The sequence below is a fragment of the Ammodytes marinus genome (assembly GCF_949987685.1).
Source record: "Ammodytes marinus genome assembly, chromosome: 11".
Taxonomy (NCBI): domain Eukaryota; kingdom Metazoa; phylum Chordata; class Actinopteri; order Uranoscopiformes; family Ammodytidae; genus Ammodytes; species Ammodytes marinus.
Window position 1 is genome coordinate 13590513 of NC_137215.1, and position 14349 is coordinate 13604861.

The window sequence follows — 14349 nt, forward strand, 5'->3', positions numbered from 1 at the left end:
GTTTTATAGTCCACTTTTCCTTTGCTTATTAGTTTGGCATAGTCATCATAACACAATATGGCAGCACTCCACACAAATGATTTAACAGTAGAGTGAATGAGGTGAGTTTATGCTGGCAGGAATGATGTAAAACGTCCAAATCCAGATCTGCAGTTCTATTAGCATACAGACCATCACCTCTGACCTCCCATTAAAGTGGGAGAAAAAAAATTCACAGCGGGATAAATAAAGTATCACATTATCTTTTATTATTATTGTAAAATTGTTAAAGAAAAAAAGCTTGATAAAATAATTCTTAACACAAGGTCAAACTTGTTGTTTCCAAAGCTTTCGACCACATCTCACGCAGTTGATTCAGCTCTGTTGTTGCAGAAATTGGTGTTATTCGTATACGACATATGGGTTATACTCACTTACTATCTTTCTTTTCAACATGTTTAAAAGCTTAATTTATCAAGTTATTAAATCATTTCTGAAAGCATTTTGGTAAACAGTGAGCTGATAAGTGAAAATGTGATCCACGGTTGAACTACGAATTCTAGTCAGTGAACATCAAAAGGCAAAAAAATAATCAATAATTTGATATTACTACTTAGTATGATGAACACCATGACTTGACCTCTTAAAGATTATGCCTGTAGCGGTACATCACCTATGCATCAGATCTAAAGACAACACATTCCTGGAGGTACATATCCAGAGGGAATGGGATTTATCCTTGATATTTTTTTCCATATCCTTCATCAGTGCAGACCTCTGAGTCCTGACCCTGTGACACAACAGGGTTTTATCAAAGACATGGTTTTGATCCGTGATGGAGAAATCCTTTTATCACTTAAACAACCGACACAGAGGAAGGTTAAAGGTCATGGCTCAGCACAGCACAACAGCCTCTAAGCTGTCACGCCTCGGGTGCGCTGTCCCTAATCATCATTAATGAGTGCTACATTCGTACATGAAGGCTAACCTGTATGGACTGAAGTATGAACAACATAAAGCTTGAAGTGCTATTTTGTGTGTGAGTCTTACAAGTTGTTTATGTTATTTTAAGAAATGTAGTACCATGCAGCTACATTACCAAATGATAACCAACACATCTTTTTAACAAATAATCAATACACATTTCACCATATTTATCTTACTTGATGAATAGACTGCTTCGGTCATGTTATTTAGTGTTTTATTATCAAACTTTCCCTAAGACAGCAGATAGCACAACACATGTCTGTCCATCACTCTCCTTTTCCCATACATTGTTACCACGCCACCCTTTCCCAACTTCAATTAGTGTCTCCACACATCAGTTTCAAGCTGCAAATCTCCCTCTTCCAAAACAAAAAAAACATTCACATAAGAAAAGACAGTTTAAACAGGTGCCATGGTAACATAATCGTCACCGTGGCAATTACTGCCGTATGCCCAACTAACAGCCATAAATCATTTCTGCCTCTACAAAGAGGACGTTGTGGCGCTCTCCACTCCCATCCAATAATCAGAAATTGCTCCATGTACGGCGTGACGAGTGGAGCGCTGAAACAGCCCATTCTTCTGTTGGGCGGGCGATATTTCGCTCTCTATGGCGACATTACAGGGATCCTTCAGCAAGCACGATATTGTACTTGCCTGACACCTGTTAGCTTTAGCCCAGGGTTTCATCAGATAGTTGAAATAAATACTAGTCATCATCATAACCATAATCATAGTCATAAAAACCAGGGGCCTTGATACTGTTGCCAAATTGCCTTGACGTGTGATTTACAGTCAGACTGGGTGGGGAAAAAGACAGGGTATAGGGAGGAGGATGGGGCCTATTTCATGCTCGGAACGGGACGAATACTCAACGATACACACCTGCGGACCACCCGTCCTACACACACACACATGCACACACACACACACACACACACACACACACACACACACACACACACACACACACACACACACACACACAAACACCTGGGAACTCAAAGGCATGTAATAGCTGGGGATGGGCTAGAAGGAGGAACACTGAAGAATTCTCTTGGGACTACAAAGAGGAACATTGTGCTACCCTCACACACAGCCCAGCAGGTGAGTAGAGTGATAAGGGGCCAGTGGACAAATTAGCCCTCATATTAAAATAATCCCTTACCTCTAATAACAATAATATGCTCCACACTGAGGCTATTGCGGGTTCACAATGGTCTTCCTTTTCATGCAGAAGCCTGTTGAAAACAGATTTGAGTGTTTGCGAAATGGACCCATCATATCTGCGCTACCTGTCAACAGTCCTGAAATACACAGGGGTTAGAGTAATGGTTGCCAATAACCGCAGTAAGGAGGCAGTGTTTGTACCCTCCCAATTCCGACCAGCTGTTAGATACAAAAGTAGAGCCAATATTGCTGCAAACACACATCTAGAAAGTGTCTTTAAGTGGGACCTCCAACTATAAAAAGAAAATACATTTTTCACAAGCTCCAGTGAATAGTACTACGCAGTCTGTTAAAACAGCTGTTCAATGTCTTTGGTGCATGCTGTAAAAGGAGTTCTTTCAAAGTTTGAAAATTTAACACCTATGATGTCATTAGTCATTAGTGCGGAGGTGCAGGTTTTAAAAGAAAGGGCCATTTGAGAGGTATGGGAAGTCGCCCAGAGCTATCCAGTTGCATTCTGGGAAATGTAGGATTCAGTGTTTTAAAAAAATATATTTTTAGCTTGATTTCTTATAGCTAAAATTCTAGATTTCTCAGCTTTTTTACAGACTTTGAATTTGGACCCCTAATACTCGAAAACCCCGCAGTCACTGTAAGCCCTCATTTTAGAACTGGTTGATGCTGCCGGGGGGTTACCACACACCTTACTTGCTCACTGACGGTCAGTCAGAATTCTGTCAGAAATTAAGGACGGCTGTTTTCTGTTTGAGCAGTTGTCACAAACTGTTCTTGACTATTAACTGAGACTTTCTGCACTACAGAACTGAACTTTGCTGCTGAACAGATTGATCATACTGTTATATTTCCAGGCATCTGTGGCTCCATATTTTTTTCTCTTTTTGCCAACATTGTTGAGCTCTCTTTCATCATATTTGAAGACACTTTACTGGCATTGTCGCTGGAGGTTGCATGTACATTCATCAAGATAGTCGCAGGTGCTGGCTGTGAGTTAAAGCAACGTGCTAGACAGAAATGATAAAATAGTGTGTTATCGTGTTTAACGTGCATCCACAACAAACATGATCGGAAAAAGTTGATTCAAAATCTCACTTATTTATTCCTTGGTTTTGGGTTTCACATGTGAAAGCAGAAGTGTAGACAAGTGAAAACATGATGCCTAACAGTGTGGACAATTGTCAATAAACTGAAACGACAGTTAAACGGAAAAGCTACAAATACCTATCTTGTGTCCATACAAGGCAGACGGCATAGGAAGAATATATTAGAAGAATGTGTACAGCCAAGTCCTACATATCAGTGTGACATAATAGGGGTTGGAGTCAAATTTCTTATGAAATGCTAAAGGCACTAAGGTAGAAAAAAAAATGTCATCCAATTGTTGTCCACAGGAATCATAGTGAGGCCTTCTTCTTCATTTCAATCCTTAAACAATATTGTGAAAATCAAGAAAATTGATTGATGACATTAATCTTTGAATGTCATCCCAGCACAAGCTCTGTGACAAACCCGCTTCGGACAAACATGTTTCCACATTAGCAGCAAAAACATCCAGCAGCGCTTACAGGAGGCATTCACTCTTTTTGAATAGACACTAAGTCATTTCTGTGCAGTGTCGAGCAAATCAACCAAAACCTGGTGATCTAATACTGAACTATTAACACTAACATCGTCTTAGATATCATCATGGATAACATCTTGATGAGGAGGCAGCAGTACATCTGGTATGGAAGGAGAAATTAGTTTTATAAAAACTAATTGCAGTATGATAACATCCCTTCAGGCAGGACAGAGGTCCACTATGGTTTTGGAGTGTTCTGCATTCTCTGTCGCTTCCTGGCCAAGGCTTCCTGTTTCTTCCTCTCGATCTCGGCTGCCGAGCACTTCCCTGTCATCTGGTTTGTGATAAAAACTGGAAAATGTGAAAAAGGAAAGGAAACCGTGAATATGGTTTGCTAGAAAATAATAATAATAATAAATAATAAAACACATGAAAAAACGGAAAATGTGCCTCTAAATCACGAACTTCAACAACTGAGTTTTTATTTGTTGACATTAAAATGTCACAACTATAACTGGGACCAGTGGGTACCCATGGCGAAGCTAATTTGAATGTACAGAAAAAAAAAACACCGCTCCATGTGCAGAGGAAAATCAGTGCAATTCATTGGTGATGAAGCTTCCTGAGGTTTGGATGCTTGGCAGTGTCACAAATTAAAGCCGTGGCGCTGCGTTTACTTGTTTTGAGGGAGAATTGTCAATGAGCAAATGCACTGAACTGTCATTGATTATAAGAACAACATGTGACATCTGTTTTACTTGATATTTTGCTCTTCAATATCCTGTCTCTAAAAGACAAGAGGACTGTAGACGCAATAGACAAACCGCATTGAGTCAAAACAAAATAAGCATTTTCCAATAAGTAAAAACGCTAGCCTTTGTGTTAAAGGAAAATATTTGCGTTCTTCTTACATAGTTTACTGAATATAGTATTTAACATTTTCATATCTGCTGTTTTGAAGAAAAGTATTAACAGTTTGCCTATGACCTTTTCCTAAGCAAACATGCAATGCTGTGCGACAACATGATCAAACATTCTGACTAGAAACATTTTCATTTACACAATCTTCTAAATTGTATGCTTTACACCAGTCCAGATGGGAGAAGAAAAATCCATAAAGCTTACCTTTGTTGCATATAACTGCTGAGTCGGAAACATTTCTCTTAAAGGCTGCATGATGGGACTTGGACTTCTGCGGCGCCCTGGCTGTCACTGTATGTGGCTCTGTATCCACAGTAGCATTCCCAGCCTGGAAAGTTCCAGAGGAATCCCAACGCTGGCTAACTGTGCCCAAACTCATGCGGCTTCCTGGGAGGCTCTGAGACATCCCGGATTTGCTATTGGCACCTTTCATGGGAACGTTCCACCCTTGGTAGTTCACAGCTTTACAGCTAGTCCCCGGTAATGAGTTAGAGCGAACAAAAGCACATGGAGACTGTCTATTAGCGCTGGCACCGGCCTTAAGGGACCAGGCTGTGTCGATTGGCAGAGGCGCGGTGGTAGTTTTTTGCTGTCTGTCAGTGTCTACAGCAATATTTGGTTTCTCTTGGCAGTTGTGGGGGCTCACTTGCTGTGGCTGGCTGCTGGAGAACCTCTCCACGCTGTCACATACCTGGTAGAGCAGTGCGTCATCGTCCCCATCATCCCACAAGCTGTCTGAAATGTCTTTAACTGAGTCTGCAGCAGCAGCAACACAAGTCTCCTTCTGATCACTAGAGATCTTGTCTGGCCGAGGAGTAGAAAGTGCCTTTGTGCTTGCAGATTTCGGGTCAGACGTCTTTGAATTGGGCTGTATAACAGGGAAGCTGGACTTGGAAACTGTCTTGGCTAACGCGTTGGACTGAAAGTGAGGGTTGGACGCTAACTTGAAAGTGCTTCGGTTGGTAGTCTTGGGTTTGGGACAAAGTTCCTGGAGTGTGCTGCAGCTTGGCTCAGAGTGCAAGTCTGAAGGCTGGCGTGCAGGGTTTGTAATTGCAGTAGTAGGCTTACAGACAGAGGAGGACTGAGTAGTAGTAGTGTTAGACCGCAAGGTGGATTTAAGGTTGGTGTCATGTTGCTGCTCGGGATTCTGTGTCATCGCCAGAACAAAAGAGTCATTGAGTAGGTCGTCGTTCTCCCAATCGTCGTCAAAGTCATCGCAATTGTTTGCACTAGAACCAAAGGATCCCTTTTCTTCAGCAGGATGTGCAGCTGGGCCAGACGTCACAGGCGACTTGAGCTCTGATTGAGCTGAAGTCGACGTCCCGGGTTTTATTTCCTGTGAACAGGCTGACACTAAAGAGCCCTGACTGAGCCGGCCGCTGACTTTCTGAGTTGAGCAGTCAAACAGGGCGTGGAGATCGGCCTCCACCTGCTCCGACGAGGACCGACACTTTGGGTCCTTCACATTGCTGGAGAACGATGTCTCTGTGCGTTTGGTTTTGGAAGTCTTTACACATTCATTGAGGTTATTGTTGACGGCGTTGAGTGGTTCGGATGTCTCCCTGTCTTGTTGCATGTTCTGGTCAAACTGCCTGGCCAGCTTCATGAGTTCATCCACACTGCTCTGCCTGTTGTGAGGCAACAATAGACACGGAAAATAGTCAACAATCCCAAAATGGACAAACAAACCGTAGAATTACTACTACTACTACTACTACTACTACTACTTATCATTAACACATATGACCCAAAGTTCTTGCTAAAGTGTTTGTTGGTGTAGGGGAATCAGTCGGTCAGTATCAAGAGTCATTTAACTGGTTACGCACCGGGATGACTTCTTCCTCAGTCTTGGCTTTGGAACATCCGGTGTGCAGGAGACGGCACTGTCACCTATCCACTGCAGCAGAGGGGATTCAGTCGCTCTCCCTTTCACATCCTGTGTGAGACACATGCAAGAGATGAAGAATTTCTTTCATAATAAAAAACTGAACAAGGCTCAAACCTTAGCAGGGCACACAGAACATTGTGACAAAACTAAGTCTTGATTATTATAACAAGTGTTACAGTAAAGGGGCAGATTTACACCATGACATTCAGACATGTGAATTCCGTGGTTTGTGTTATGTTTCTGAAAAAACAACAATAACTGACCTTTGGAGCAATTCTGTTGACAATATCTGATATTTCCACAACTCTGTTGTTCCTGAGCCCCGACCCTTAGAACAGATGAAAACACAAAGGCTTGTTATACAAGAGCCTGAAAAATAAAAATGCAAATCAAAAATAGTAAATATTACCCAAGTTTGAATATTAGTTTTCATTTAAATGCACAGTTAAACCTCGCCATGTATTTATTTTCATAAAATTATAAATGAATGTTCATTTTTCAGTTTCTTTGTCATGTACAAAACAATTAGTTGTATCTGTTTCCATCCCCACACCAAAAAACCACAAGAAGCCTTTTCAGCACAGTGCGTTTTGTCATTCAGATGGGATTTCTGTGAAGAGTATTTCTGTCTTTTACCAGCATTAGATGGCGTGGGAGATGTGGCATCCCAGATTATGTCCTGTGTTGGTTCCACATCTCCTGGGGAATCTCCATTAATCAAGCTGCCGTATCTGCTGCAGCCTCTGCGCTTTGGAGTCTGAAAGTCTGCAAAACAGAAAAACAAAGCTCAAATGTAATAGCTAGAGTAAAACACACAATGTCAACAAATATCATAATAACACTGAGTGTGATTTCTTACATAACGCTGTCAGCCAACCGAATGCAAAATACATCTTCCTAATATTATGCTGATACATTAGTAGGCAAGCAATGCTTTCAGATTTAATAATATATATTTAAGAACCACAGGAATCGAAATACAGTCTTAGCTGTTTTTGTTTTTAACACATGATTCTTCCACCAGGTCACACGAAGAAACACTGGTAATAGTGAAAATAAGAAATAATAGTCAGCTAGGCTATATGTAGTCACTTTAATATATTTTCTGACCGCCGCCACACCTCCAAATGAGCAGAATAGGGTTAAGAGTTTTCATCCATCACTTAATTCCCCTTTTCCAACTTCCCGTGCGGATCGATCCGTATCCTCACCTTTACGCCTGGGGGACGCGTTTGTGCCAGGCGTCTGCTTTCCTGGTTTCTTGTCTTGCATTCTGCTCATTGAATGCATGGACCTATAAAGAAGATTGAATGTTTCGGCCATGGACCTATTCGGCTCATTCAAAGAAAGCCGCCATGTTTGGCTTCGACGTCATCACACTACGGATGCCGGGAAGGATTTGTCGCGATTCGTTCGACGGCGCCTCAGAGGTTTTCAGGTAAATACAGGGCGAATACTGTGATGGCTATAGTATGCCTTCTTTGACTCCTCTACACTGTTATTGGTGGCTGGATTATTTAGAAGCTACAGTTGGCATCTACTGTGCAGGTTGACCTTTTTAATTAAATAACAAAAATGTTTGCAAATGTTTTTACAAGCATATAGTCCTACAAAAATAATCCATTCCATTGGTAGCGTAGCGTAGGCCTACAATAATTTGAACAGACAGTAGACTATGTGAAAAACTAGGTCTTCATATATGGATAGAATTATCTTTACACCCAGCTTCTGAATTTAAAAAGGTTATATGTCAATGCATCTAACCCAGTATAATTAATAGTCTCATTTAACACAAGCATTGCCTTCTTTTTGCTTTTTTTGTTAAAAATACAGAACATTTGATTGTAATGGAACCATTTTAAATGGGAGTATTGCTTCTTTTAGGGGAAAAAAGATAAAATAAAGACTGATCATTATGGTACACCCTGAAACCTCTTAAAAGGCTGTTGTACTTGTGTGTTGGTGCTTCAGACTCCAGAGCTTTGGTAAACATGACACATTTAATATTTCTAGTAATTTCATAATTTCATAATTTAATGTCAGTTCATCATGACATATGCTCTGAGAAAACAATTATCTTTCTTTTTTTTTAGTTAAAAGTTAGTTTGAACAGCACAATCTACATCTAAGGTCCGAAATTATACGTCATCTGGTAACCTCATAAAGTAAAGGGGTTCCTTTACTATTGGCTGTTATTATGCAGGCTGCAGGGCTGTACAGTGCGACAGTTTTGATCGCATTTGCTACTGAAATTGATCACGTGCGATGATGAATACAATGCTGCTCGCACTAGTGCTAGCGTCTAATACACTTCACCAACGGTAATAACCGGAAGGAGACGGCACGCAGTTAAGTTAGCGTGTGTGCAAACAGAACATTTCCTGTGCGCCTTCACATTAAAAGCCTGTTACTATCCAAACGTGAGTTGACTTTTATTTTGAAGCCGTAAGAACAGGAAGTTGGCGCTTCACAGCCCTGCAGTGCACTAGCTTGAAAATCAACTGCTTCAGCTGCAGAGAGCAGTCAACAGTAGTCTATTTAAACAATGTTTGAAATAACTGATAAGCCACTGAAGAACACCTCCCAACACATTCACAACAACCTATTTAACTTATCCTAAATTGTACCAATATGTATACTTATTTATCTAATAGGCTATATGTTTTAAAGTTTGGTTTTAATTAACAGAAGGACATTTACCAAAAATGTTTATTATTATGAATATAATAATTATATGTGTATACAAAAAATATATAGATGTACATTTTATGAGGAGAAATAATTCTGAATCAGCAAAAAATTGCAATTGGCAGGTTAGATTATTTTGTCTAAATTGCAATCAGTGCACCCCTATTCATTTTTCTACAATTAGTACTGCACACACTAGGATATGATATTAATTGAGAATTTCAAATGAGACCAATATGACAGGCTAAAAGGTAATTAGAGCGAAATGCATGGGTTAAGGTTATGCAAGTTTTCGATCATACTTTGTGTGCTACTGAATTTATTTTTGTGCTACTGATTTTTTTTTGCTTGCTAGCACCAGTGCTACCACCTAAAAAAATAAGCGTACAGCCCTGCTGCAGTACAGTAAATATTATACCAGAAAGCCTGGTACTGCCAAGAAGGTCTACATATGTTTAGCCACTGTCTACTGACATTCTTGGCTTGAAGCTTGTTTGTTTGTGGCAGCTTTGTTGTGATGGCTGTTGTTTGTGTGGATTGCACTCCTATTGTCAAATAAATCAATCATACTGTTCACAAATGTTTATTTTGTCACTCAAAACTAATTTGTAGGCACAATTAATATTACATGGTGTAGAACTAAGGCTGGAACTGGTTTCCCTAAATGAATATCAGAGCTGAGGATCAGCCAGCACTATTCCTTTGTCAACAGTCAGTATAATCTTTTACATTTTCAGTCATATAAGGCAACTTCTAATGGAGTCACTATGAGTATGAGTTTAGTCAACACTGTTATATAGTTATTTTTTTCTTAATTTTTCTTAATGTCAGAATGACTGCCTCCACATTGATCAAGGTTAGAGCACTGAGGAACAATTTTTAACTCAAGTAACTCAAACATATTATTGAAGATTGTTAACACACACACACACACACACACACACACACACACACACACACACACACACACACACACACACACACACGCACACACACACACACACACACACATATATATATAATGTACAGTTTATGAGTCTGGGAAGAGACTGGCCTCTCTGCTTTACAATTTCTCGCATAAGAATTTCATTTGCATTTGTTTGAATTCAATTTAGTCTCCCGTCTTGCTCTCAGTCCAACATACAGAATACCTGCAGAAGTCAGAATCGGCTTTATTGGAATTGTATGTGAAGCTTATAGATACAAAGGAATTTTGCTCAGCCTTCAAAAAACTCCTTTAAAATAATCACTTGAGATATGATTAAAGACATGAACAATACTCAGCTTGGTATAATAATTTGCACCTGATACGGATTTCCCACAAAAAGAGGTGCAATTACTTTTCTTAAAATAATAAAACCCATTGGAAAATGCTGAATATTCATATATTTTTAATTTCATTGTGTGATGTGAAAAACAAAAAAAACATTCTTGTATGTAATAATCTTAAACTCATAGTAAAGATAAGCAGAGAGAAAGTTCCTCTTAATTCCCCTTAATTCATTTAAAAAACGTGTCAAACTGCACAGTGAAGTCAAACATCCAAGTGAATTTACTATAAGCAAAACACACTTTTAGAGTAGAGGACTTCAAGCCTGAGATAACAGATACGCTCTTAGTGATCACAGTCAACTGTCCAAGTCTTGACTGAGCTCACTTAAGCAAAGAATATTTTCATTACGAATCTATAGTGATAACTGCTTCAGAGCCTTAAGATCAAGGGTCAAATAAACTATTGAAACAGTGCACTTTGGGTAAGTATGTCGGCGAGACCTTTTTGAGTCAAGGTGGCTGATAGGTCAGCGGCTTATCTTCTGTTTTACCGTGTTTAGGGAGAGAACGTCACACAGTCCGAATGTATGATTCATATAAATATACTCTAAATTAAAACACATTTGTCAAATGTTACATTCAGTCCACTGTCTCCAGACTATTTCTGACCTTTTCAACTTCTATCAGTGTTTTAAATTCAATCTGAATTCCTTGGACTTTTCCAGCCAATACAAATATATTTCATACATTTTATTCTTTATTCTGTCAACCTTTGCTTGTTTTCTCTCTAGTGCCACAGAAATAATGTGGAATAACGTTTTTGTTTTGTTTTTAAAACATCGGTCACTTGAGTATAGAGCTGGTGCGGACCGTTATGCTTAAGAAGTTTTTTCTACAATATGTTAGTTTCGCTTTGGATTTATTTTTATTTTTTATGTCCTATTTTGGTCTTCAGTCAGAATCATAAGAGTCAGTTCTTGGAAACCGTTTGGGACTGAGCTAATCCTCAGGAATATCATATCATTCCTTGAAACTATATTTGGCATTTCGCTGAGTGAACGTCTACAAAAAAAAAAATCTGGCGTTTTGCATGCATACGTCTAAATGAATGATTGCTTCAGTGCTAACAGGTTGGTGACATGTGAGCTGATGATTCCCTGTGCTGTTGAAACCGCTCCATGTTTCCACCGTTATCGTCCTCTTATCTGAAAGGCTGAGGGAAGAAGCTAGATGACTAATGTTGCTGTTCTTTATTGAACTTTTTCATGCATGCACACACACACACACACACACACGCACGCACGCACGCACGCACGCACGCACGCACACCACACACACACACACACACACACACACACACACTTTGATCATGAATATTTGATTCCTTGGTTTGATTGTAATTAAATCACAGATTAGGGGGAGCAAATAAAGTTTTTTTTAAATTGTGTATTTAACTGTTTTGTATTCGTGCAGCTTTGCTGAATGTGACGTGTTAGGTCCTTATTTGACCGTATTCTTAATATGTGATGCAAAATTTGTTTACCATCTCTCTGCAATAAAATATTGTGCCGTTAACATCAATTCAATTATGAACTCAAATTGCAAAATGAAAATACTTGGGCTCTTTAGACACATTTCTTACATTCTGCAGAACAATTTCCAGAATAAAGCACTAGATGGTGCTTGTATACCTCATTGGTATTGTGTGTATTCGTGTTTGTGTGTGTGCGTGTGTGTATGTGGGAGAAATAGAGGGAGAGAAAGACAGATACAGTAAGGCAGCATAGACTGGATGCAGAGAGATTTGCGCAGATGTTTTAACAAGGCGCCCTGCTGCTGGAATAGTATTTTGTTATAGGCAACACACACACACACACACACACACACACACACACACACACACACACACACACACACACACACACACACACACACACACACACACACACACACACACACACAACACACAAGCTGCAGTGAATTACTATGCTTGATTATACTTGATTCTGCTTTGATTGTTTTCATTTGGAAGCAGTTTATCAATGTAGAGAATTGGGGGAAGCCAATCAACTGTGTTCCTTTGATTGAATGCCAGAAACTGTTATGAGCAGACGACCTGTAGTTGGAGGCTTCACTTCCCTGGTTAAAGTGTAATTCTTGTTTTAATCAAAAAATCAGCAGATATTTAGCCACTGCTATATTAAAGTCATGGGAGTCAAGGGCAACTGCAACATGTGTCATCTTTTTGGCAAATTCTTTCTCATTTTGTGCTGTGGTTAAGTAATGTGAAGACAAACATGCAAGTGCCCCAGCTTCTCTAAAAGTTGATGTTAGGATGCTAATGTCACCATGACACCAGACAACCAGCAGACTATTAGACAGACCAAAATAATAAAAATAGGAAGTGTGTTGTAATAGTGATTTACAACTGTCCAGTTTAAGAGTGCTATAGTAAATATTATTTCATCATTAGTTTTCCCAGCATGACATGAGGCAATAACATTTTCAAATTTGTGTATACTCAAGCCCTGAACGCTCAAAGTAACTTATTCTGATTAAATTTTATTAAATTACCGGGATATAAAACAGAAAAGCAGCAGTTTGTCACATTTGAGATGCCAAAACCAGTGAAAAGTTGCATTCAACTTAATAAATGACTTAAACAACTATACTTTTTTGTAAATCAACTTTATTTATTTGCTAATCAATTCAAGAAGTCATAACTTAAGCACTATCATATTTAAAAACATTTAGATTTATTTAATCATCCATTTATTTCCTTAGATAACCATGTCAGTTCAGATTCCACTCACAAGGCTTATAGAACATTGTCATATTAGTGGCATAGCCGTTGTAAATATTAAACAAGTTAACTGGAACTGCCAGTGTGGATGTAACAGGGATTTAATCTGTTAAACAGTTAGTCACGTTTCATTCCTCCCTTTAATGCATTGGTCTAATCTTGGGGGTATCCCCATTGCTCTTTCAAGCAAGCTGTGTCATATCACGCTGCCATGCAAATCCACGCCTGGGGGACACCAGCTCGTGCCCCTCTAAAAGTCACCGTAACACCCTCTGTCACACTGAATGTTAGCATTTTTCAGAAGTGTTAGTTAGACCACAGAATAAAGGGCATGGATGTGTCACTTTCAATTTGAATATGAGGCTTCAGCCCTCCGCTGCCTTGTGTTTTTATCCGCTTCGTCTTTCCTCCTTCTCTACAAGCCTTTCCCAGCCGTGTCACAGTAGAAAAAGAAATTGCCAAAGGCTGCACAGGGAGGAGAGAGAAAGAACAGTTTAGCCCGAATTCTCCAAGCTAGCTTGATTCGTTCCCAGAAGCCCGTCTCTTCACCTAACTACCTACCGCCTTCTTCTATTTATTGGTTACGCCTGGGTTGTTTAGAAGCAATTAAGGAGCTAATTGTGGAGATTCCTGAGGACCGGGTATTATAGTAAAAAGTAAAGAGCTAATGGCTAATTGCCCAAGCAGCTGCTAGTGTTTATGAAGGAGGAGAGAACATACCAGGGGATCTACCAGGCGTAGACAGCAATGAGGACAGGGAGGTTTGTGTGTGTGTGTGTGTGTGTGTGTGTGTGTGTGTGTGTGTGTGTGTGTGAGATGGAGGGGGGGAGGGGTCATCATTGCTGTGGATCCTAGGGATGGTTTGCACTGGGCAGATGCCAGGTGAGTTGAGAAAAGCTGGATAATATGAGGCTCAACGCAGAATAGTGTCTGCATAAATAATAATCACCTCTGATGGCCTCTGGTGCTGGATCTCCAAGGAGCCCGTGTTTACTTCCATGTCTGTTTTCGAAGGGTATATCCCAGTGTTTATACCACCTCCTAGTCTACTCTCCCATTATA

General features: G+C 39.8%; 1 protein-coding gene across 1 annotated transcript; it reads right to left on the reverse strand.

The window, feature by feature from the left end:
• Positions 1–3953: 3953 nt before the first annotated feature.
• On the reverse strand, positions 3954–7796 carry etaa1b (ETAA1 activator of ATR kinase b; the record flags this gene model as incomplete). Its single annotated transcript, XM_080036868.1, has 6 exons — positions 3954–4066; positions 4841–6264; positions 6463–6572; positions 6788–6852; positions 7161–7289; positions 7736–7796. The coding sequence occupies 6 exons, from the start codon at positions 7794–7796 to the stop codon at positions 3954–3956; spliced, it is 1902 nt and encodes a 633-aa protein (XP_079892994.1).
• Between the last annotated feature and the right edge of the window lie 6553 nt (positions 7797–14349).